The sequence below is a fragment of the Lepisosteus platostomus genome, chromosome 26, assembly GCF_059453375.1.
Source record: "Lepisosteus platostomus isolate fLepPlt1 chromosome 26, fLepPlt1.hap1, whole genome shotgun sequence".
NCBI lineage: Eukaryota > Metazoa > Chordata > Actinopteri > Semionotiformes > Lepisosteidae > Lepisosteus > Lepisosteus platostomus.
The window spans coordinates 5,727,312-5,752,209 of NC_142636.1; the positions used below are offsets into that span (position 1 = coordinate 5,727,312).

At 46.1% G+C, this 24,898-nt stretch overlaps 2 protein-coding genes across 7 annotated transcripts; one reads left to right on the forward strand and one right to left on the reverse strand.

The window, feature by feature from the left end:
* LOC148639803 (maestro heat-like repeat-containing protein family member 1) lies at nucleotides 1-8,383 on the reverse strand. 5 transcript variants are annotated; one of them, XM_088620772.1, is made up of 14 exons: nucleotides 7,435-8,383; nucleotides 6,931-7,167; nucleotides 5,841-5,983; nucleotides 5,356-5,490; nucleotides 4,981-5,143; nucleotides 4,658-4,756; nucleotides 4,367-4,494; nucleotides 3,917-4,063; nucleotides 3,419-3,511; nucleotides 2,980-3,102; nucleotides 2,743-2,868; nucleotides 2,261-2,383; nucleotides 1,950-2,029; nucleotides 3-355 (listed from the first exon to the last, which is right to left on the reverse strand). In XM_088620772.1, exons 2-14 carry the CDS (start codon nucleotides 7,019-7,021, stop codon nucleotides 319-321), a joined length of 1,488 nt encoding a protein of 495 aa, XP_088476898.1. In that variant the 5' UTR covers nucleotides 7,022-7,167; nucleotides 7,435-8,383; the 3' UTR covers nucleotides 3-318. The 5 variants fall into 5 exon arrangements, with proteins under 5 accessions (XP_088476900.1, XP_088476901.1, XP_088476898.1 ...); XM_088620776.1 differs by having other exon boundaries at nucleotides 6,931-7,028; nucleotides 7,435-7,479; XM_088620774.1 differs by lacking the exon at nucleotides 7,435-8,383 and having other exon boundaries at nucleotides 1-355; nucleotides 5,841-6,424; nucleotides 6,931-7,028.
* Nucleotides 8,384-12,808: 4,425 nt separating this feature from the next.
* LOC148639804 (uncharacterized) lies at nucleotides 12,809-18,409 on the forward strand. 2 transcript variants are annotated; one of them, XM_088620956.1, is made up of 6 exons: nucleotides 12,809-13,363; nucleotides 13,661-13,768; nucleotides 15,463-15,580; nucleotides 16,314-16,484; nucleotides 16,716-16,795; nucleotides 18,111-18,409. In XM_088620956.1, the coding sequence occupies exons 2-6, from the start codon at nucleotides 13,692-13,694 to the stop codon at nucleotides 18,145-18,147; spliced, it is 483 nt and encodes a 160-aa protein (XP_088477082.1). In that variant the 5' UTR covers nucleotides 12,809-13,363; nucleotides 13,661-13,691; the 3' UTR covers nucleotides 18,148-18,409. The 2 variants fall into 2 exon arrangements, with proteins under 2 accessions (XP_088477082.1, XP_088477081.1); XM_088620955.1 differs by lacking the exon at nucleotides 18,111-18,409 and having other exon boundaries at nucleotides 16,716-17,343.
* The last annotated feature ends 6,489 nt before the right edge of the window (nucleotides 18,410-24,898 follow it).

Sequence of the window (24,898 nt, forward strand, 5' to 3'; positions counted from 1 at the left end):
GAACTTCATTGGGTCAGCATTATTTTGATACTAAGATTTCCATATGTTTTCCAAATTAATGTCTCCTTTTCCAAACCTTGGAAATGAATCAATTTTAAGAAAAGGATACAGCACGCGTGTCAGGGATTGTGCTCTGCAAAAGGATGTACAGCCATTGTGAATTTTCACAGGTTCCACAATGCAAGAGCAGCTATTCTTAAGACACTGTCTGCCGCCTGTACCCAACACCAGCGGCTGAGTCTAGCAGTCCTACCTGGAGCTCAGGGCCCCCGGGATCCTGCAGAGGCAGTGGCAGCACATCCTCCACAAGCACACGAGTCAGGTGCTCTGCACTGCAGGGAGCTCTGGGCTGCAGCTACAGTGGGACAAGAAACAACAGGACACTGTTAGCAGCTCTTCCTCAAGACTCATCATGATGTAGACAGATGGAACTATACAACCTGTCACTATAGCTCTTTTAGAAAAAGCATGACCACAGGCCAGTCCTATTGAAGCCATTATCAAGGTCTGAAAATACATCACATCATATATTTGTAATGTATTGTTTTAGACTTAGGAGTACTGCAGTTGATGCACCACATATTGATGTTAGGAAATGGCACTTATTGAAGTGGAGAAGACGGGGAGCTTTGTGAGAGTTATATTCTTTGACTTCTCCAGTGCCTTTAACACCATCCATCCACCTTTACTGAGAGACAAGCTAAGGGCGGTGCAGGTGGACACTCCCCTGGTGTCCTGGATTATAGACTATCTGACCTGCAGGCCACAGTATGTACGGCTACAGAGCTGTGTGTCTGAACAGATTGTTAGCCGTACTGGGGCTCCACAGGGGACTGTCACCTTTTACACCTCTGACTTCAAGTACAACTCTGAGGCATGTCATCTGCAGAAGTTTTCAGATGACTCTGCAATTGTGGGGTGTATTAGAGAGGGGAGGGAGGAGGAATATAGGAGCTTGATTACCAACTTTGTGGAGTGGTGTCATCTTAACCATCTCCAGCTAAACACCAGCAAGACCAAAGAAATGGTCCTGGACTTTCGAAGGAATAAGTCTCTGCTGAACCCTGTTTCCATCCAGGGTGAGGCCATAGAAGGGGTGCAGTCCTATAAGTACTTAGGGGTACACCTGGATAATAAGCTGGAGTAGTCTGGTAACACTGACGCCCTGTACAAGAAAGGCCAGAGCTGACTCTCAGGTCCTTTGGTGTGTGTGGAACACTGTTACATGTTTTTTATGAATCAGTGGTGGCAGCGGCCATCTTCTACGCTGTTGTATGGTGGGGTAGCAGCATCATGACAAGAGATGCAAATAGGCTCAATAAACTCATCAAGAAGGCTGGCTCTGTGTTGGGGCTGTCACCCTGGAGCTGGTGGCTGAGAGGAGAATGCTGACCAAGCTCACAGCCATCATGAACAACGCCTCTCATCCGCTTCATGGGACTGTTACTGGGCAGCAGAGCACTTTTAGCAACAGACTGTTCCAGCTACGGTGTTCAAGGGAACATTTCCACAGGTCTTTCCTCTCGGCGGCTGTCAGGGTGTATAACGCTGCCCTAGGCTAGGACTGTTAGCCCTTCATTTGCTCGTCTATGGACAGCATGTTGCTCCATTGTACTTTTTGGACACTCAATCTGTATATACCTATGCACATTTTGCACATATTTTATTGTTTTTACAGTGACTATAATCATATTTTGCACACACCTATGTATTTATTTTTATTTATTTATTTTATATTTATTTATAACTAATTTCTCGTCCACCTAATGTCTGTTTTTGTTTTGCTTCTCTTGGTCTGCTGTAACACATCAATTTCCATTCAGGATCAATAAAGTCTAATCTATCTATCTTATTGCATCAAACATAATGCCCATCTGCCTCAAGCACACTTAAAAATGTAATTGTGAAGAAATGGAAGCAGTGAAGGCAGTTTCATCAGGAAACAGTACCTCAGTGTGGAACAGGCGTGCAGGGCCTGCAGACAGACAGCTCGGCTCAGGGCATCACTGGGCTGCTTTTTAACAAACGCCTGTGAAGAGATGGGAGAGAAATGTAAACCCCACTTCCCTCCATCAAAAGACACCAGGACAGGGCCTGTGCTCATCTAGAGGCACAGCTGAGAGTCCCGAGACTGTGTGCAGCTGCAGCGAGGAAGAGAGCGAGGGCACCTCTCTCCCCTCTGATTTCTACTGACAGTAAGGACTGTCAGAGCATCCGTGTGGGAAAACAGTAGACAGGCGGCTGCGTCAGACACACTGACCATCATTGTCGCCAGGAGCTCGGCCTTGGCAGGGAAGCTGGGAGCTCCGGAGGGACTGGCGCTGCGCACTGCCTGTGCCATCATGCCCACACTGCGGCACAGGCTCAGTCTGACACTGGGCTCCTGCAGGGGGACACACAGCAGCTCACTCACTGACAGCCCAAACGCCACCTCACCTCCACCAGCCCTGGGCTGTGATGGACACTCACAGCCTGGACAGCCTCGGACACTGTATCCTTGTGTCCTCCTCCCCAGAACAATCCAATCAGGTTCAAGTATAATTAACAATGTCTACCCAGACACTGCAGGAAAGTAGCAGAACAAATAAGGAAGAACTTTTGCCTGAGAGTTGTTACGAATACCTCCCTGCGTTAGAGAAGCACATTACAGAATGTATCAGTGGTTGAATACACTCTTCAGACAGGAGCTGTGAGGTTCTCTCTGTCAGGTCTCTTGTTCTTAAAGGAGGACATGTTGCCTACCTTCGTGGTGACATGGTGTCTCAGTCTCTCCATAAAGTCAGTGTCCATTCTCTGCAGTAGATCCTCTGCAGGTGCTTTAAGTGCAACTTGCCCATAGCACAGAATCAGGGCACAGGTGAAATCACTCTGCAGTAACAAGCATGACAATCCAGATCAAGGTGCTGAAACTTGTAGGTAGAAGCTGACATTAAGAGCAGCTTCTGTTTGTCTGTCAGGACTCTGATGCAGTACACCTACCCTAGAGCCCTGCTCATTGCAGGGGAAGGCTGGGTCAGTCAGCTGGGTCTCCAGTCTCTTCAGCACAGACAGCACCACATCCAGGTGCACACTGGCACACAGCCCCATCAGCACTGCCAGATCCTGGGACACCAGACAGGCATCAGGGCACTCTTACAACACCCACAAGGGCATCATGCACACTCTCTCATGGACTGCTGTTCTAATGCCATGATAAAATGAGCCGAGTCATCAATATCCGTTCAACTGAATGAATAAGGGCTTCAGCAGTCAGATACACGGCACTTCTGTGTTGCCATGAGCTGTGGAGAGGGGTAGATCACAGCACTGAGCTGCTGTCATTGATGAGGCTCCTGAGGGCTTCACCCCTCAGACAGACACTCTTACTGACTACTGTAACGTCTCTCTGTGCAGGTGAGCGGGCTGCTGTCCCCATTACCTGGGCGTGGACCATGGTCAGCAGCTGCTCCAGCTGGGATTCCAGCACTGGTCTGGCCTTCGGCACTGCTGCCCCCACAAGCACGCTCAGACTCTGAAAGAAGAGCACGTTGGAGTCAATCTGGAGAGGCACTGCTGCTTCCTCAAGAGGCCTCACTCTCTCAGTGTATGCAATAACACGTTAGCATTAGGATTTTGGTAGTTTGATCACACACAAAAATCTGACAGAGCAGGATAACGCCTCCCCTGGACTCTACCCCTGGCAGATCCATCTTGTTCACACCCTTCCACAATCACATGGGGCACCAGAGACCATAATCCTCTTCTGCACTGGGCCTCACCAGCACACTGGAGCTTGTGGACAAAGGGACACTGGGAAAGTGCTACTAGTGATTGTTTCGATCTACAATTTAAGGAATCAAAATCCATTTTCTAAAAGAAACGGACCTCGCAATCCACAACCTGTACACCTAAAGGCCCATCTCGGTCACAGCCCTACCTTGTTGATTCTGGAGTAGCTGATGTCCAGCTCAGCTGCATACAGTGGCTGGAAGGCCTGTAAAACTGCTGGCAGCTCACTCTGAAACTTCTCCTCAGGGAGCAGGCAGCACATAGCTGCCAGGGCCAAGACAATGGCCTCCGTCACCTTCAGACAAAACACAAACACCATCATCCTCAAGGAAAGGATTCAGTCACAGGAAAGCAAACTTGTCTAAAACCACAGACAGTTAGAACAGCTTTGAGCAATGAATAAAACCTGCTTCATAAGTGCACCCTATTCAACTTTGCTTACTGTGATCTGAACCCTGGACCCTGATACCCTTCCCTAATACCTGCATGGACACATCTTTTCTTGGCATTCAAGTCCATTATTTCCTCCAGAACATCTGAGAATTCAGGATGATTAATAAGATGTCAAATAACCTACACTGGATTAAAGATCCCATACCTTTGGCTCAGAAGATGGCAGCCATCTGTGCACTATATCAAAACTTATGATGACCTGGCTTGAACAGTCCTGAACACACTGCCCGGGACCCTGGAATTTTGCCCAGCTCTCATACAGGCCTTCCAATGCTGACAACACAAGAGAGGAACAGCCTGCTACACTCCTCAGATACATCAAAGCAGTCCTGTAGTTCAGTGGGAAGCGGTCTGAACAGGCCTTGTCAGTGGATTGCCAGTGGAACCAAGCATTGATAACAACTGTCCCCCTAAATGAGACAGCTTGCACACTTACCAAAAGCCATCATTGCCTTCATTTTATCAGTCACAGCAAGGGGAAGAACAGGCATCAGCAGGTCCAGAAGTCTCACTATATCCCTTGCTATGTCACGACCTTCAAAGAAAACACATTTCACACTGGGTAGGGACCAAGGCTCATGATAACACTAGAGACTCAGAAGCGGCATGAGTAACAAACACTGAGCCTTCATAATAATTTCATGTATCAGGGCTTGAATGGACAGATACGACCAGTATCATGAAGTTTGAAATACAGCACAGTAAAAAATCTGGAATATATCTGTGCAGATCACACCCCATTAGCAGCACAGAACTTACTGCAGTTGCGGGAGATATCTCCTACAGCATTCAGCAGCGTGTGGTGAGGGAGCACTCCGGGCTGGAAGAAGAACAGCACCATATCCATGGTACTGTCGTAGTGGTCTCTCACCACACAAACGACAATGTTGCTGGCTGGCTGTTGCCAGTCAGGCAGCCATTTCTGAAACAACAGTAAAAAGAGATCAGAGCGTCTTGGGAGTCGATAGTATTGGAGTTGAAGCTGCAGCTTGGATCAAGCCAATGAGCACACAAGTTAACATACAATGATTTGCTTCCATTAGATGCATCACGTGTGCTACAGGCAAGGAAACAGACCACAGCACTACAGCAAGACAACAGTTCGATAGGCAGGAATAAAAGGGGTTTACATACCGGTGACATCGTCATCTCATTCAAGGCCATCGAGACGGTGCTCTTGGCCAAGGACTCATCCAGATGCTGCGCAGATGTTTTGCGCAGCAGCTTCTCCACTGCCTGGAGGACAGCAGAGCGATGGGCAGTTGTCACCTAGAGCAGGGAAGAACCAAAGCCAGGGGTGAGACTGCTGCTCTCATCACAGCACCAAGAGTGTCTGTTCAAAGGCTTCTCCTTCAGGGCCAGTCAGCCTGGCCAACGGGCACTGAGGGTGAAACAGCAGAACCACCCCAGCTCACCACACGAGGGAGTGGAAACACACAGAGAAACCCCAGGCTTCCACTGAAGCACATCTGTCAAGATGACAACACGTTAGGGATTATCTTCTGACTTCTAGTTGTAAGAAACAGCACAGACAGTATCTTGGAGCACACTGGGCTCCTGATTAGAGTGCGTTTGCAACGAGTATGTCAGGAGGTGTGTAGGGAGCTCCTTCATGTTACCTGGGGGCTCTCGAGGAATCCCAGGATGACTGGCAGTGTCCCCTTGGTGTTCCTCTGCAGGAGGGAGAGCAGCTCTTCTATCAGGAGCTTCCCAGATTCCTCATCAGAGCTGCTCATTCCCTCCAGAACAGCCAGGACCTCATCTACAGCAGACACACAGACAGGGGAAACACTGGTGTCGCCGCAGCACAGACTTCTAGGGAGAAAACTCTTAAACTGACCTGTTGTCTGAGGGACCTATAACCCTACTGACACGTGTCTGAGAATTAGAAAGATCAAAATGATTTTTGATCCACAGCCCGTAAAAGCTGGGACTCTTTCACCCCGGACAGTTTTCCAGTAGAGAGGAATACAGATCTGCTCTAAGGGCAGGAGGCTTCAGAGTGCAGGGTTTTGTTTTCATGGTCCTGAATAACAGCTGCAGCCACTGGGACTTCTGAACCCTGAAGAGCCCACAAAGAGAGCTGCTCCCTGGGTCACATCAGTCCTGTTAGCAGCTGCTCCTCCGCAAACAGAGGATCTCAGTGTTGAAGAAGAATCAGGCAGCAGCTCTGCTCCCAGGTGGAGAACCTCCTTCTGCTGCTCTAAGGGGATTAGAGCCTCTAATTCAGCGTCTCTCACACCCAGTCAAAAGGACTTGGACAGATCTTCATCAATATACATTTGCTTTTCCCAAAGTTACAATTAAATGTAAATGAAAGAATAATTGCAGTACATCACTCAGACACAGCTCATTTCATAACCACTGTGACTTACTCATTTTAAACACTTTCAATAGTTTCATACCTTACATGGATGTTAGTCTTCTTAAAAATACTCTCATACTAAATTATTTTATTTTATATCTTATTATTTTAGCTTAAATCTTCTGTTTATTTTTGCTCAAATCATCATTAGTTGAAAAGATGAAGAGACTGCTGTTGCTTTCCCTGCCTCGAGCTGAGGAGACCTGCAGGGTGACAGCGAAGAGCCCCTCAGGTCAGTCAGAGCTGAGCCCAGGGATGGAGTCCCAGTGGAAAGGGAAGCCAGGAGTCAGTGTGTGGGGGGACTGGCTTCAGGGGGCACTGGTCTAGATCCAGCTGTGTCATACCTGGCCCGGGGCACTGGCAGCCTGTGCGCTGCACACAGGAGGAGAGCCACTTCACCCTGCTGGGCTCACAGCTGCACTCCTTCGGGCTCATCTTGGACCTGTCAGTCAGCCAGTAGAACAGCACAGTGAAGCAGGGAGCTGGGCGGCGCTTCTCACACACTGGGAGTCAAGGTACTGCTGACAGGCCAGTGCAGACCAACTAGACACCACAGAACTCTCTCTAACCAGCTGGTCCTACTGGAATACAACCCAACAGGCTGAAGGGCAGACACGGGATATTGAGAACACAAGCAAATTCTTCACATCAGTGAAAGCAGAGAAAGGAACAGAAGCAGCAATTAATTCCTGTTCAGATCAGCACTCTGGACATTAATAAAACTCCAGCAGGTTAAGAGCTTTTAACCCCCTCTCACTGAACACCGTGTTAACACAATAACAGCTCGATCTGCCCAGGAGAAACAAGAACAATCGGAACCGCGATACGGAGCCTCGGCAGGTCCCTACCTCGTCCGTAAACCACCAGGATCTTCAGTGAAAAGACAGAGAATATTGACAAGCCGTGTCGAGCTGAAGTGTTTTCTTCGCTACGAGCATCAGCGCTGAGCGACTCAGCAGCACCGGAGCGCTTTCCCGGACCGCAATTGTTGCGTCACAATCCCGATGTGTCGACGTCACGCTCACGTTTAATAAGTCATTATAATCACTATATTTAATTATAAAATTACAATTTTATATGCTTTCTGATTTTTCCCAACTCTACCAACAGAAGCACTAATTGTCTGATTTCCAAAGTGTCAGCCGGAAAGTTTCAGAAAACACGGAGCGGAGCGTCTTGCTCACGATATGACGTCAGACACCCCTTCCTCCCTCCATCCAGACTCGCCTCTCCCTCCTCTCTCACACGACTCGCTCATCAGGGCTTCTACTGTCACTCCAGTCTCCTGCCAGACCTCTCCCAGACACAGCCTGCTCATTAGTCCTCCTGTGACCCAGACTCGCCCTGCAGATCTGCTCTCCGGCTCCTCCTCATGGTCACTCCGCTCGCTCACGCACAGACCTTGTGCTCTAACCAGTCCGCAACGACACATCTGGTCTTGAAGCAGCTCGTCTTGCAGCGCCCTGCAGCAGCGCCACGGTGTGTGAAGCCCTGCGGCCGGGAGCAGCAGAGACCCGTCGCTGGGCCGCAGGAGGTCCGAGACTGACGGTCCTGCAGACCCGCTGGTTCTCATAGCGGCGGAGCGGGGCTGCAGGTCTGCCCTCGGCTCTTCTCCGCAGTGACAGGAGGCAGAGAGAGCCGCGCCTCAGGAGCCCCACACGCCTCCACAGGGATCAGCCGCAGGGAGACGATCGCTCCTCCGACACACAGCCGCTCACAAATAACGGCTGCGCTCCTCTCGCGCCCTCAGCGGAGCGGGCAGCCGCGAGCCGGAGCCGGAGGAGGCGGAGACGCCGAGCGCGCGGACCTGCGACTCAACCAATCAGAAGCCGCGATCAGCAGGGGGCGGGGCCTGAATGAAGAACAGAATACAGTAGGAATATGTTAGATTATTAATATAATAATAAAACAGATGGATATGATAATACTTGTCAGATACACCATGAGCTGGATCCATTTCTGTGTGAAACAGCTTGTTTCCTGTCTTCATGACAACTTGTCCACGACATTCTGGATGAAATGAAAAAGAACTGAATTTGAATCGTTTTTTTCCTCATTTGACTGAAACCCAAATGGCTGGAGGTTTAACAGCAGGATATGCAACATGTGTTTCTTCCAAGTGGTCATTTTCCTTCTGCTTCTAAAACCAACTGAACTTCGATAATTTTTTTTTCAGTACATTCATTTCACCAGAAGAGTAGTATCAAAAATCGGCTGCACATAAAATGAGCATTTCTGTCAGAACTCGTCAGTTTAACCTACTGCTGAACAGGCAAAGTAAGCTTTCCTGCAGGCAGTCACTTTCAAGATTCAAGATGTTTTATTGGCCATATACAACAAGTGTGTTGGAATGCCTACTCGTTCAGCTGTACCCAGCAACAGTGGAGGAAAAAGAAATAACAAACAGACATGGACAATACATTTAGACAATAGACATTATAACACACCCAAGACAGGACATAGTGCAAACAGTGCAGTACCTTAAAGTGCAGGTGCTAATTTGAGCTGTTTATGATGCGGACTGCCCTGGGGAAGAAATTGTTTTTGAATCTATTGGTCAGTGTTCTGACACTGCGATACCTCCTACCAGAAACCAGATCGTGGCCAGTTTAGGTCCCAGTTTCTGTGAGACACCCCCAGACTGTCCTGATCTGAGTCTCCTGTGGGACGGGTGGTGACTCGACTTTTGCAGCAGAGCAGCTGTGTGCTGGGCTGATTCCTTACCTTGGTCTCGGTCTGGCTCAGAGCCCTCAAGCCCAGAACAGACACACTGACGGTCACACGCAGCTGGAGATCCGCAAACACTATCAGACCGATATCCAGTCCCTGCAAAAGCATCTGGAGACAAAGCGAAGGAGACCGTGAGTGAAGCTGAGGCCAGCCTCACACTGTGAGCTGCAGGTGAGGCTCTCCAGGCCTGCTTCTGGTGAGCCCTGCTGTAGCTCAGCCCCAGTCCTGCTCCTGGATACCCAGAAGCTGTAAAACTGGTCCAATTAAGCCAATAATGAGCTAATTGAGGTCACTGAAAGTCCAGCTGGACTGAAATCCTGCAGACACACAGGAGTGGGGACCCTGGTCACAGGTTTTCATTCCTGCTGAGCTCCTAGTGTATCGATGGAGCCATTTACTGAGCTGATCAGCTGAGACTCCAAGTTAGCTCTTCGATCGAACATCTACAGCCCTTTAAGCACCTGAAAAGGGGAGTAAAACACCAAACGGAAGAACAAAGACAGACAGAGAGAAGCAGCGAAAGGCAGGTGGATTTTGTCCTGATCAGTTTTGGGGACCCGATTCTGGCTGAGAAACTTGATCCTTTGTTATATCAATGTTGTAAGAGAGCTTGCAGTTCCGTTATTTTAGGAAATTCTGATTATGGAAACGTCTGTCCATTTTCACTTCATCCAAATTAGGGTCACAGGGAGCTTGAACCTGTCCCAGCAAGCAAGACGCTTGTCAGGATACACCCTGGACACGACACTAGTCCACTGCAGGGCAGACTCACACAAACACAAACACAGACACGCACACTGGTGGTAGATTTCAGGAGGAACAAGGTCAAACCTACTCCTGTCTACATCCTTGGGAGTGGCGTGGAGATGGTGGACTCATACAAGTATCTGGGAGTGCACATCGACGATAGACTGGAATGGTCTAAAAACATCCAGGCCCTCTATAAGAAGGGCCAGAGCCGACTTTACTTCTTGAGGATGCTCAGGTCCTTCAATGTATGTAGTAAGATGCTACATATGTTCTGTCGGTGGTAGCGAGCGCCATTTTCTACGCAGTGGTATGCTGGGGCCCTGGGATTAGAGCAGTGGATTCTAAAAGGCTGAACAAGCTCATCAGGAGAGCAAGCTCTGTCATTGGGTCTGACCTGGACCCCCTGGAGTTAGTGGCTGAGAGGAGAAGGTGTCCAAACTAGAGGCCATCATGGACAACATCTCCCATCCCCTCTATGACATGCTTGTAGAAATAAAGAGCACGTTCATCAATAGACTGATTCATCCACGGTGCGACAGGGAGCGCTACAGGAGGTCATTCTTGCCTTCTGCCATAAGACTGTACAACGCATCCACTGTGTGTCTGGACAGAGGCAACATTGACAGGGACCTGTTTCTGGACTGAACACATCTACACATCTACTGCTACATCTGTTCTCTTTCTTTTCCTGTTTAATACTGTTTTTTGTGCAATATATGCCAGGTACCCGTGCAATACATTTATATTTATATCTATATTTACATCTATAATTATATTCATATATGTGTTATATGATTTTTCTGGGTACTGTTCTGTTCTAGTTTGTTCTTTGTGTGTCCGCACTGTGAGTAACTCTTTTAGTGCACCTTCACTGTACTGATTGTATTGTACGTATTGTATTATTATTATTGTATCATTCATTACACTGTGGCTGTGTTGTCTGTGTAAAGCTGCTGTTGCACTGCAATTTCCCTCATGGGATCAATAAAGTATCTATCAATCACACGCTCAAACACACTCACAAACACACACACTCAAACACACTCACAGACACACACAAACACAGACACGGACACATACACACTCAAACACACTCACAGACACACACAAACACAGACACGGACACACACACACTCACTTGTGCTGCAGACAGTATTTACAGTCTTTCCTCACAGCTAACGAGACATGAGACACATTAATGTTTAGTGCACATGCAAGAAACAGATTCATGTCAATGATGAGCTCTTGAAACATCAATCTGAGCTATCTGGGATCAGATTTAGTGACAATCCAATGTGTTTTATGCAACCAAACTGACCTAATCATTGAATTAACAGCTCAAATTCCAGGGCTGTTTGACAGGGGTCCGAGAGAGGAAACACTCTGGTGGAGAAGCTGTCCTCACCTCCAGATATAATGAACATCCTCAGCTGAGACATCAAGCTGAGACACTGGCTGTGTGGGTGTGGAAACTCTCACTGGCACTGATCGCGAGGGTGGGCGCGTTCCCCTTGGTGCCCCTGTTTGGCTGCTGTGTGTCTCTCAGGCTGGTCTCCAGTCCCTGGTGGCAGCACTGGGCCCCACCCTTCCTGTGAAGCGCTTGCTGAAAATGTGAGGCAGCTGAAAAGAGCTCTTCCCATTCACACGATTCTTATCATTTGTGCACCAATAACACACAGAGGGACAGGAGCTGTGCTGCACCAGATTCTTCCAGGAGGAAAACACTCAGCCAAGGTATTGTACCGGTCAGAGGGACTGAACTGCTCGTCCTGCTAGTTCCGTCATTCTCACCAGGATCTACTCCTGGGGACTGCTCACCCACACGCTGCCTGACACTGTTCCACTGGGGCTGGGGGTCCTAACAATGTCAATGTAGTTTACAGGCATGTTCTTGCAGGTGAGAACCCCTCCATCACCTCATGCATCAGGTCACCTGTGTCTTAAGCAAGACATCCCAGTGATTCTCTCAACGTTAGTGTGCCAGTCCAGATTTAAAAGAGACAAGCAGCTGAGGTTCAATCTGGAGCTCATACTTCTCCACAGCCTTCTCATAATGACCTGATTCTATACCTGATTTCAAATCACAGGTATTGATTGCACACGGGGTAATAAACTGCCTACCATTTATTTTAATTATGGTGCTCGTTTTCCAATAAAACCAAAAAAACAATCAATGAACAAAACATCTGATTCAGCATAATCATGTCCGATTTAACAAAGTTTATGAAGTGTTAAAATCAATAGAGATGAGGCAAGAAGATTTCAAATAGGATCCTGAACAGTGCTCCCAGGAGAAACAAATACAACTCAAATCTCCCTGAATGGGACGAGCCTTTCACTACAAACATGAATTGCCGGCGTGTTAAAACTGGAAAGGAAGATACAGGAGTCTCTCAAGAAACTGACCCAGTACATGGAAATGTTATTGTTGGAGTGTGGAACAAGCTGCCCAACAGTGGCGTCTTTCAGGAAACAGCTGGACATGACTCACCAGTCAGGACAGGAGTGAGTTCTTTACACAAAGTATTGTAGGAGTGTGGGACAAGCTACCCAGCCATGTTACTGAAACCTCTTTTAAGGAAAGGAAGGATGCTGAACTGAGGTGTATCTGACAAGCATTTTCACTGGCGCCTGTGTTATTACTGTGTGAATAATTACTCTAAAATATTCCTACTGTACTATTGTGTAACATTCAGGCCCCGCCCCCTGTTGATCGCGGCTTCTGATTGGCTGAGTCGCAGGTCCGCGCGCTCGGCGTCTCCGCCCCTCCGGCTCCGGCTCGCGGCTGCCCGCTCCGCTGAGGGCGCGAGAGGAGCGCAGCCGTTATTTGTGAGCGGCTGTGTGTCGGAGGAGCGATCGTCTCCCTGCGGCTGATCCCTGTGGAGGCGTGTGGGGCTCCTGAGGCGCGGCTCTCTCTGCCTCCTGTCACTGCGGAGAAGAGCCGAGGGCAGACCTGCAGCCCCGCTCCGCGACGGGTCTCTGCTGCTCCCGGCCGCAGGTATTTCCAGCAGCAGTGTGTCAGTCTCACACACTGACAGCGAAGCTCTCAAGAGAGGTTTTGCCTTCAGACTCAGCGAGTCCGGGTTGCAGCGGCGATGGGCTTCAGTTCCCGCAAAGCACTCTGGGAGAGTTTGCTCCGGCCCGCAGCAGTGACGTCACGGAGGAAGGAGCGTTCCGGCGTGTCTGCTCCTGAGAGGGTGTGCTGGCTCTCCTGAAGCGTGTGGAGTGGGGATTGATAACACACACAGTGAGAAGGAGGGCGCACAGACAGGGAAAGTGATCTTCTTCCTCTATTAGGTAATGTCATATCATTCAGATGCAGTAACAGCTGTCTTGTGCTTCCTCTCCTGAACTTTCCACACACAAAGTGGGAACTTTAACACACAAGTCTTTTTTATCGGTAGCCTTTTCTAGTTTAGTGTTTCCCATTTAGGATTTATATTTTGTCTTTACAAAGCACAGAAATGTGCTGCAGCGAGAGAGAATCGTTGTCAGTCCTCATAGCTGTGCAGTAATTTCAGCTGCCCAGTGTGGTGTGTGGGTGTGTTTGCTCATTCTGCTGTGGACCTGATTGCCTTCCCTGTGTGTCTGCAGCTGCTCTCCAACACACTGAGCGCAGTGGCGGATGAGGTGTGGGCCTGTAGGCTCACTCAGGACACAGTCAGAGTGCTCTACCCTCTCAGCTCCACCTCTGAGGAGAAGGTGAGTCTCACAGAAGGCTGAGCTACATGAGAATCTGGGACTTTTACTCACTAAAAGTCTTATTCCTCACCTAGTGTTGTGACGTAGTGACATAGCAGGTGTGTCTGTAATGTGCTGTGTATTAGATGTTGTAAGGTGTGTGTCTGTTCAGGCTAGGTTCATACGTGTGTGCTGTTGTGTTGATGTGAGCTGTGAGCAGTGTTTGATTGTGCAGTAGAGGGGAGAGCCCCTTCAGGGTTCTGCGCTCTGTGTTCTGCTTCAGTGTGTCGTCTCCACAGCTAGGGATGCTCCCATCAGGCTGTTGAGGGCTGATTCCCTGTCATTAGAATCGGACGCTTTTTTCTGTTAAAATCATTACAATAAGCCCTGTACACGCCTCATGTCCCATGGCTAAGTGTTACCCTGGTTATTTTTTCCAATTAAAATAAACTAGACCACCGGTATAATTTGTTTATTTTTATTAACACAGTGATATGTAGTGGGCTTATTGTAAAATAAAATAAAACTCCTGACTAAAAGAAATAAAATAATCACTTAAAATAAAATAAAAACTTTTTACTCATCAAACATGCACACAAAACCTTTAAAAATATTACATATACATTTGGCACATATATAGCAAAAAAAACAGCTAAAATAAAATTAAAGGCTTGTCTTAATCACAACCCACAATTTTAATAAAATAAAATAAATAAAATGTTCAATAGGATGTTTAACAAGCTGACTATGACCAAAAGAAAACAAGTCAGAATAATTTGTCTCTTTAGCTACTGAGCCTCTTGTTTACTAATCATTGAGGGCAGATTCTTGTTTATGAATAGGAGCAGCTGTGCGTGTGTTGAAGACAATATGTTCCTCTTCTCATGCAAAATGTGAGCTGGTGTACTGAATAGACGCTCGCTGTCCACACTCGTACAAGGAGCACCAAGGCAGACCTGAGCTGCTTCTGCCAAGGCAGGGAAACGGCTTGGATTGCTCTTCCAGAAAGCCATTGGCTCTGCGCTTCTTGGGATGAGTTGCTGACTGAGGTGGAGATTAATCTCTGATGCTGTTGAGTCATTCCTGTCCCAACCATCGGTTTTATCTTCATTCAGAATCTCCTCATACGTCGCCTGCAGAGATCCTGCCCCTAGTTCTTTCGGCTGTCTTGCTGTGCCTACTGTAAGGCTCCAGTGTGTTAAGTGTTGCCGTTATTGATGGCTGAGCGAGAGTCGGTTTGCGAGTCGCTGCAGCTCTTGCACTTGCTAATTGTTCACACTCTGCGGATTCTTTTTGGTGTTGAGTTCTCAAATCTCTGATGAGGTTCATGGTGTTGAACGTTTTAGCTGGTGATCCCCCACGAGTGACTTCTTTTGCACATGTATTGCAAACTGCAAATTTTTCGTCTTTTGTAGAAGTGTGGAAAAACTGCCAGACCAGGGAGGACATGTTGCTACTGTATGTTCAGGTAATGTCGGAAATGTAGTCATTGCAAAATTGGTTTTTGAGATTGGTCAGTTTAGATACCACTGATCGAGTTATTTTGTGTGAAAATTGGCTGATATCGATCGGCGGCCGATCGATCGGAGCATCCCTATCCACAGCTAACATGTCCTCTCAGTGCAGCTGTATAGAGCAGCTACACTGAGCTCAGTGCTCACTGAGCTCAGTGCTCCTGAGCTCAGTGCTCACTGTCCTCTTCTCCAGTGTCACAGGCCTTCCTGTACCAGTGTGTCGGTGCGGCTGCCCAGCACCTCTCAGCAGGAGACTGTGAAACAAGCGCTTCAGGACAGTGTGAAAGAAGCAGGGTTTGAGAATCCTATGGAGAGAGAGGTGAGGTGATCTGTTCCCACTCCTCACACAGACTCAGGGCTTCTACTGCTGTTGACGACAGCCATGACAACCATAATCTCAGTGATTCCTTTCTACACGACTGACAGACGGGGAGCATTTAAAAGTATGAGGACAGATGGGGAGATTTTCAAAGCACTTTTCCCTAGAGAAGCATTTTCCACCTTCTTCAGAAAGTCACTGACTGTAGAGATATGTCATCCTAGAAACGGACAACATATGAATGGAAAGTAAACGTTAAACCAGTGTTCTAACTGCTTTATCCAGTGCAGGTCGTGTACTGCCTGAGCCTATCCCAGCAAGCAACAGCACAAGGCGGGGTACACCCCGGGCGGGACGCTAGTCCTTCACAGGGCACACAGACACTCACACCAGGCTAATGTTACCACAGGCCAGTGAACCTACCAGTATGTCGCTGGACTGTGGGAGTAAACTGGAGCACCTGGAGGAAACCCAGGGAGAACACGCAAACTCCACACAGCAATCACCCCAGGACTTGAACTAAAACTAGTTTTACTGGTCATTTGACCACCAGAGAGGAAGGAAATTTAAAGATCACAGTTAATTTTTTTATGTTTCAATTTGTTATTAAGAACAGAAGATCTCATAGTGTGAACCTCACAACTGCTTTCTGCAGACTTGACTAACCTGCTGGTACATTCTGTAAGGTGTGTGCAGCCAGGATTTATTTCAGTGAGTTTTTCACTCCTTGTAGGGCCTGCCTGGGCTGTCAGTGAGTGAGCTGCTGTGTGTCCCCCTGCAGGAGCCCAGTGTCAGACTGAGCCTGTGCCGCAGTGTGGGCATGATGGCACAGGCAGTGCGCAGCGCCAGTCCCTCCGGAGCTCCCAGCTTCCCTGCCAAGACTGAGCTCCTGGCGACAATGATGGTCAGTGTGTCTGACGCAGCCGCCTGTCTGCTGTTTTCCCACACGGATGCTCTGACAGTCCTTACTGTCAGTAGAAATCAGAGGGGAGAGAGGTGCCCTCGCTCTCTTCCTCGCTGCAGCTGCACACAGTCTCTGGACTCTCAGCTGTGCCTCTAGATGAGCACAGGCCCTGTCCTTGTGTCTTTTGATGGAGGGAAGTGGGGTTTACATTTCTCTCCCATCTCTTCACAGGCGTTTGTTAAAAAGCAGCCCAGTGATGCCCTGAGCCGAGCTGTCTGTCTGCAGGCCCTGCGCGCCTGTTCCACACTGAGGTACTGTTTCCTGATGAAACTGCCTTCACTGCTTCCATTTCTTCACAATTACATTTTTAAGTGTGTTTGAGGCAGATGGGCATTATGTTTGATGCAATAAGATAGATAGATTAGACTTTATTGATCCTGAATGGAAATTGATGTGTTACAGCAGACCAAGAGAAGCAAAACAAAAACAGACATTAGGTGGACGAGAAATTAGTTATAAATAAATATAAAATAAATAAATTAAAATAAATACATAGGTGTGTGCAAAATATGATTATAGTCACTGTAAAAACAATAAAATATGTGCAAAATGTGCATAGGTATATACAGATTGAGTGTCCAAAAAGTACAATGGAGCAACATGCTGTCCATAGACGAGCAAATGAAGGGCTAACAGTCCTAGCCTAGGGCAGCGTTATACACCCTGACAGCAGCCAAGAGGAAAGACCTGCGGAAATGTTCCCTTGAACACCGTAGCTGGAACAGTCTGTTGCTAAAAGTGCTCTGCTGCCCAGTAACAGTCCCATGAAGCGGATGAGAGGCGTTGTTCATGATGGCTGTGAGCTTGGTCAGCATTCTCCTCTCAGCCACCAGCTCCAGGGTGACAGCCCCAACACAGAGCCAGCCTTCTTGATGAGTTTATTGAGCCTATTTGCATCTCTTGTCATGATGCTGCTACCCCACCATACAACAGTGTAGAAGATGGCCGCTGCCACCACTGATTCATAAAAAACGTGTAACAGTGTTCCACACACACCAAAGGACCTGAGAGTCAGCTCTGGCCTTTCTTGTACAGGGCGTCAGTGTTACCAGACTACTCCAGCTTATTATCCAGGTGTACCCCTAAGTACTTGTAGGACTGCACCCCTTCTATGGCTTCACCCTGGATGGAAACAGGGTTCAGCAGAGACTTATTCCTTCGAAAGTCCAGGACCATTTCTTTGGTCTTGCTGGTGTTTAGCTGGAGATGGTTAAGATGACACCACTCCACAACGTTGGTAATCAAGCTCCTATATTCCTCCTCCCTCCCCTCTCTAATACACCCCACAATTGCAGAGTCATCTGAAAACTTCTACAGATGACATGCCTCAGAGTTGTACCTGAAGTCAGAGGTGTAAAAGGTGAACAGGAATGGAGCTAGGACAGTACTGCTAACAATCTGTTCGGACACACAGCTCTGTAGCCGTACATACTGTGGACTGGCCTGTGGTCATGCTTTTTCTAAAAGAGTTATAGTGACAGGTTGTATAGTTCCATCTGTCTACATCATGATGAGTCTTGAGGAAGAGCTGCTAACAGTGTCCTGTTGTTTCTTGTCCCACTGTAGCTGCAGCCCAGAGCTCCCTGCAGTGCAGAGCACCTGACTCGTGTGCTTGTGGAGGATGTGCTGCCACTGCCTCTGCAGGATCCCAGAGGCCCTGAGCTCCAGGTAGGACTGCTAGACTCAGCCGCTGGTGTTGGGTACAGGCGGCAGACGGTGTCTTAAGAATAGCTGCTCTTGCATTGTGGAACCTGTGAAAATTCACAATGGCTGTACATCCTTTTGCAGAGCACAATCCCTGACACATGTGCTGTATCCTTTTCTTAAAATTGATTCATTTCCAAGGTTTGGAAAAGGAGACATTAATTTGGAAAAAATATGGAAATCTTAGTATCAAAATAATGCTGACCCAATGAAGTTCACTACACATAAATATAATGGTGTTAAACTGAAATACACTCAAGCTGATCTCGTCCGTGTTTCTGAAATCATCCTCCTGAAAAACATTGGGCTTTAACTCATGTTGGTCTGAGACTGCAGTTGGCTGGGTGTCAGAAAGTGGCTCAGCCAGTCAAGCTGAAATCTACCTGTGTCAAGATAACAGAAGGAGGCAGAGTTTATTTCCAATTTGTGATTTCAGTTACATTGCGGTTCATCTGTATGTAATATTTAAATGATTAATTAAAGATTTGCCATTTGTTCCCGATCACACACACTGATCCCTGCAGCTCACCTTTACCAACAGAGTGTGATGAGACTGTCAGCAGCGGAGAGCTCTCATGATGGTGTAATATTTCCATCCAGTCCTCAGTGTTGTCTGTTGGGTTGAGCTAATATGGACGTGATTTGGACTCATGAACAATAAGTCTTCACAACTGTCTGGTCTTTTAAATTCAACAGTTCATTGCAGAGCATCAATGTCGATAAGCAGGTGAGGATAAAAACAGAATTACCGAACCTCTTCAGAACCGAACTAAGCTTGACAGTGACACATTGATGACACAAAGGGTGCAAACGATATTTATAGTTACAGTCAAACCTAAATTCTGCTGGGGAAGCTGATCAGAATTCGCCAGATACGTTTTATAAAAAGGTTGGAAAAAAGAATACTACATAACAGAAAAATGTCATAATTAACCAGATATTTTTTTTGCTTGAAATAATTGGACTAATCTAGTTTTAGGAAAAAATATTTATCCACAGCTAAAAATATGAGTAAATTAGAAAAATGTAAACAATGTAAAATACAGACTAGCTATTGCTGTATTCTAGCTTTAGTCATCAGTTCAATATATCTGAGGAACAAAAGCAGCACAAATACTACTTTCTGTGGCACAAATCACATTGTTAATACAGCTCATCGTACTGGAACTCAGCGTTTAAAGAAACTCACAGTCTGTTCACAGGTAGGGCTGTGATTCCTTGTGACTGGAGCGGTTTTTTACTGTGTAGGCTACTCGGAGTGCTTGCAATAAGGAAAGTGGTGTCTGAAGTGTGTGAATCGTTACTTTCAGTAACTGGCACCTCCTCAAACAGAAATGACTTGGACAAAAGCTGTCCTGTATTCAATTTCAATTCAATTGAATTTATTTTATTTTTATATAGCGCCTTTTACAACAAGGTTGCCCCAAGGCACTAAACAAAGCTGTGTGACAACACATGATGTTGCAGCAGGGTGCGAATGATATCTTGGCATTAGGGGGAGCTCACCCCTGGTTTGGGGGGGGACGCATCACGTGTGAAAGGCCAGTCAACTAGCGCATACAAAGTGAGCACTGGATTATTTAGTTATAGTTTAACTGGAGTTACTCTTACCTTACAATAGAAGTGTCCACAGAGGTCTGGACTCAGCTGTCTGTGGTGTCCGTCCTGTTGCCCAAGAGGTGGACGAGCGGTGGCCTACTTTACTCCAAGATGATACAAGAGGCAGGGATCGAATCTCTCCAAAGGAGGTCCATTCAGATCAACAAAAAGAAGTGAGGAGAGGCTTCGTTTTCTCTTAGTGTCACTCAGGGCAGAGAACCCCCGCTCGCAGCCGGCTGAGGTGGTGAGGTACGTCCGGCCTGGTGTAGAGTTTTCCCAGCGTCTGTCCTGATGCTTTGCCTTGTAATTTCCAGTCTCGGAATTCCTCCACTGCCTCTCTGACGGGTTCGCCCAGTGCTTTAGCAAGCGCACCAACTTCACCGTAAAGAATTAAGACATCACGATCCTGTGGCCAGAAGCCCTTATCCAGCGGTTTCAGCATCTGGACTTATTCAGAATCAGAGTCACTTTGTAAGGCTACTGATCACAGACTGATAGACCTGGAGCCGGTTTATCTTTCCTGTACCCTCTGAGATGTCAACATCTTTAAACACGCCCAGTGACGAGCGCTGCTCGGCCTTCACTGCGGATTGACCGCCGGTGTCTTTCTTGGCTGTCAAGATATCGAAGGTCTGCTGAATGTGGCAACTGGAGTCCACCAGAGATGTGTCTGTGTTTTGGAGTTTCAGGGAGAGGCCCAGCAGCTCACGGAGAGCGTCTTTCATAGATGCCAAATCAGCAACAGATGAGGAGTTAGTGACGCGTTTGTGTAGTCCCTTGTGTTTCTGTCTCTCAGTGGCACTGCGTGATGCATCCTCCCTCGCTTGCTGTTTGAAAATGGTGTGCTAATGCAGGGAATGCTTTCCATACTGCTTTCACGGTATTAAAACTGCTTGCCACTAATATTTAAAATCTGGCCAATTTTCAAAATCTGCACATTTAGGTCTGCGGCTGCTTTCTCGAGTATCTGAGCGTTCTTAGTCGATTGGTGATAAAGTGAATATAGTTTTGCGATAAAGAATTTAAAATGGTTACACCCAGCCACTTCTTTGAGAGCGTCTTGTACTGCCAGTTCATGGCGATGTGCCAGACAGTGTATGGACTGCACTTTAGGAAAGTCACGCTTTAGTATAGCAGTCAGTCCAGAGGATTTGCCAGTGAGGACTGCAGCCCCGTCAGTGGCTATGCTGATGAGATATTTCTTCAAGAACTCATCATCCAAACCCAGGTTACTAAGGCTCCCTCTCAGGCAAATGTAGATTGATTCCGTGTCTGTGCCATCCGTCAGCTCTGTGATGTCTAAAAATACATTGTCCACATCCCCAGCCGCTAGCAGCAACAGTCAGATCGCGCAGTTTAGGTTGTTTTGTGAACCCAAAATTAGCGAGTAAAGTTCCCTGTCTTCTCTTGGGCATTATCGCCGCTTTTCAGAAATATATATAGAAAACTGAATTTTTTATATATGTATTGAAAACTGAACGTCATTGGAAAGTTTCTCTGCATATTTACTGTGCGCCTTTTTTTTTTTGAGAAGACATAACCAAGAGTGACTTGTTAGCTTGTCTGTTTGTCACTTGAACAGGAACGTTGCCTACTTTTGTAACAGCACCACCATGCCTTGATCGGTAATAGTGTTCAATTGCTTAGGTATTTCTTTGGTAGCAACACACTCAAAACAGAAACTCAAATGTAGTCTATACTGGAAAAATTGACCCATACTGTATAAATAGGATTTTTTTTAATTGACAGTTTCCATATTTTAGTGACCCCCCAAGATTTCGCAAATGGTTTCTTCAGGGGAGCTCGTGTCTTATTCAAGGGAGCTAAGCTCCCCCTAGCTCCCCCGTAATTTGCACTACGTGTTACAGTACAGAAAGAGAAGAGGCCAAAACACAACAGAGGAGAGGAACCCAAAACTCCTCAGTAAGGAGAAGAAAAACCTCTGGGGGTCCAAGTGTGTAGTATTAAACCTTCCATCATGTCCCTCTGTGTGACAGTACTCCATGCAGATCCCTGTAGACCAGCAAATCCTCCCTAAACGATAGCTATACTCACGATGTCCCCCTTAGATTCATGGCAGTGATGCAGCATCCGACTCAGATGGTCCCCAGCCCGGGCGCCGTCCGGACATGTGGGGAGGAGAATAGGATAGTCTGGTCAGAACAGATGTATCTACCTGGTGGGCCAACACAGAGACACACAATGGCATGTACAGCAGCACCAGCAGCCATAGCTCCAGCGGGCTATGATGTAAGGTGTGAGTAGGCTGGGCTGAAGTCATAGGTTTTCAGTCGGGATTTAAGTCCTGAGATTGACTCGGCATCCCGTACGTAGGCTGGCAGACTGTTCCATAAACTAGGGGCCCTGTAGCTGAAGGCTTTACCGCCAGCTGTTATTTTATTAATATGTGGATTAAGAAGAAGACCTGTGTTCTGTGATCTAAATGGGCGACTTGGATTGTATACATTAATCAGCTCCATTAATCAGACAGGCACCTGACCTCTGAGAGCCTTATAAGTAAAAGAATTTTGAGGTCTGCCCTGTACCTGACAGGAAGCCAAGGGAGAGAGCTAAGTATAGGTGTTGTCGTACTTTCTGCTCCTGGTACCAATTCTAGCTGCCTCGTTTTGAATTCGCTATAAGGTGTTGAAAGTGTGATAGGTGCTCCCTGATAGCAGGGCATTATAGTAATCTGATCTTCTGTATACAAAAGCATGTATTAGTTTCTCTGTGTCTTGAGTGGAGAGAAAATGCCTTAGTTTTGCAATGTTTCTTAACTGTAGGATGCACGCCTTCGATACTGTATTGACATGAGAGTTAAATGAGAGTCTTGTGTCTAAAATGATGCCTAGATTATGTGCCGAATCTTTGAAGCAAACTTTTAAACCCTCAGAGTTGAGTGCTGAGGTTATAGCAGTCGTATCTGCACTGTTGCCTCCAAACAGCAGAAGCTCAGTTTTATCAGAGTTGAGTGACAAAAGGTTTTCACATATCCAAGTCTTTAATTCATTAAGGCAATTAGCTAAAGTGACAATCGACGAGTTGGGTGATTAGTTACTGAACTCTTAGTAACCATTAGTCTAGTTACAATGACTCACCTAATCCAAACGTGGATTTGTGACAGATCAGTGAAATATTGTGAGAAGGTGGAGATGAGCGGTTTGCTCTGTGTTTCCATTGGTGTCTGTGGGGACTTGGTCGAGGCATGACTGCGCACAGTATCTAAAGAGGGGGCGGGGCCATGGGGAGGTCAGTCCGGCTGGGATTCACTTTCGGGATTTATATTGCACTCAAGCCAGAGGGCTAAATCTCTCCGTGTGGAATTGACTTGATACATTTCAGTCATGTTCTTACTGTTATTTTAGTAATTGAATTATCAGCTAAAAGGATCATCTGTCAGATGGGCCGATTTGTGGAACACTGAGTAGAATAAAAAATGTATAGTTTCAAAAATGTAAATGCAACGTTTCATCTAGTTGTCAGTGTGCCTTTATGTGAGATTTAAATGACCTGTTACAGATGTAGACATCCACAATGCGCAGTAAAACCCCGTAACGTGGGATTGGGGCTGCAGGTTGCCACGGCACGTGATTCGCTGGGCAGAGATGATCGACAGGTGGCACTTGTGGTGCATTAGATGTTAGTGAAACGATTGCTTCATTCAATCTCTCTGCTGTGCATGTTTAAATCCTCTTAATCTGGAATATTAATATGGAATTTTACAACTTAAGGGAAATTTTGGTAGCTGAGTATAAAAATGACAGGAACATAACGTCTCTGAACGTCATATCATCATAAACGATATTAATTTAAGAATATAAATATATTATACATACTGTATATGGCTGGTAATGGTTGCTTAAATAAAAAGTACACAACAGTATTCCACTTTCTTCATAAACATTTTATGCATCAAAGTCTTTAATACGGTCACTTACGGTGGATATTCTGGAAACGTTTTGACGTGCTCGTTCTGGCTATATTAAGTTTATATACTTTGTAAAAGCTATAATGTTTTAACCTTTTCTATGCATGCTTGCTGTTATTATTACAGTAAAAAATGTGTACCTTTTAGAATCAGTTTAAAAGGGAATGTAATATGGAATCGCGTAACTAAAGAAATTAATAACGATATTAATTTAAAGATCTAAATATTATATATAAATCAGGTAGTATTACCGTAGTCCACTTTTTAAAAAATAAAACAATAAATATTATGGAGACTATATTAACATTTTAAATTATTTTTTTGTATATCACAGTGTATTCAGTGTTAAATGATATTAATAATAAAATAAAAACATGAATGAGCAAATGTGAATACTGTCAACAGTGGAAGTACAAACCTGTTCCACCGGTTTAATTAAGTTCAATACAAAATACTTTATTCATCCCAGTAGGGCAGTTTAACACAAGCCTTTACAACAAGCCTTAAAACGAAATCATATACCTTGTAATTATAATCGGGAATAACAAAGTGGTATTAAAAAGGCCACTAAAACTATAATAATATATCTGATCATTATTAACAATATTAATGTATTAATAATAAATGATCATTTCAAATTTCTTGTATTTTTTTCAGTTTTTTCGTTTTTCATTACCTCTGCTTTCTAATTAAAATGCCTGTTTATAAGACAAGTTTCTGATGTCAGTAACACAGAACCTTCAAAGCACAGGCATTTTAAAGATCGCGATTTTCACAACTTTTATTTAAACAATATCTAGTACCAGGTTGCCTTTTTAGAAACCTTAGTGTGAATTAAGTGGATCCCAGGTGTAAACGAGTTCATAACGTGAGAATGCATTGTGCTACATTTTTATGCATCAGTCTAAGTGTTCTTAAGTGTCTTAAAAACATACAAAATGTAACATCACACTGTATGGCACAATGGGCAACTGATTCTTTTAACGTTGTAAAGAAAATCCAAAATAAGAAACAAGAACATGTCCCTTCCTAAATCAGACATTGCATGACTTTAAAAGCTATAAAAAACGATAGTTAAAACAACTTTTTATGTGCGATAAACAGGTGACTTTTCTTTCTCATG

What these genes read in the sequence shown, in the direction of transcription:
- LOC148639803 (XM_088620772.1), bottom strand. Translation starts at nt 7,021, where the DNA reads ATGAGCCCGAAGGAGTGCAGCTGTGAGCCCAGCAGGGTGAAGTGGCTC. An exon ending in CTGCCAGTGCCCCGGGCCAG is followed by an intron (nt 5,984 to 6,930) that starts GTATGACACAGC and finishes TGTCTGCTGTAG; the next exon opens with ATGAGGTCCTGGCTGTTCTG. An exon ending in GCAATGAGCAGGGCTCTAGG is followed by an intron (nt 2,869 to 2,979) that starts GTAGGTGTACTG and finishes TTGTTACTGCAG; the next exon opens with AGTGATTTCACCTGTGCCCT.
- LOC148639804 (XM_088620955.1), top strand. Translation starts at nt 13,692, where the DNA reads ATGAGGTGTGGGCCTGTAGGCTCACTCAGGACACAGTCAGAGTGCTCT. An exon ending in GCTCCACCTCTGAGGAGAAG is followed by an intron (nt 13,769 to 15,462) that starts GTGAGTCTCACA and finishes CCAGTGTCACAG; the next exon opens with GCCTTCCTGTACCAGTGTGT. An exon ending in AGAATCCTATGGAGAGAGAG is followed by an intron (nt 15,581 to 16,313) that starts GTGAGGTGATCT and finishes CACTCCTTGTAG; the next exon opens with GGCCTGCCTGGGCTGTCAGT.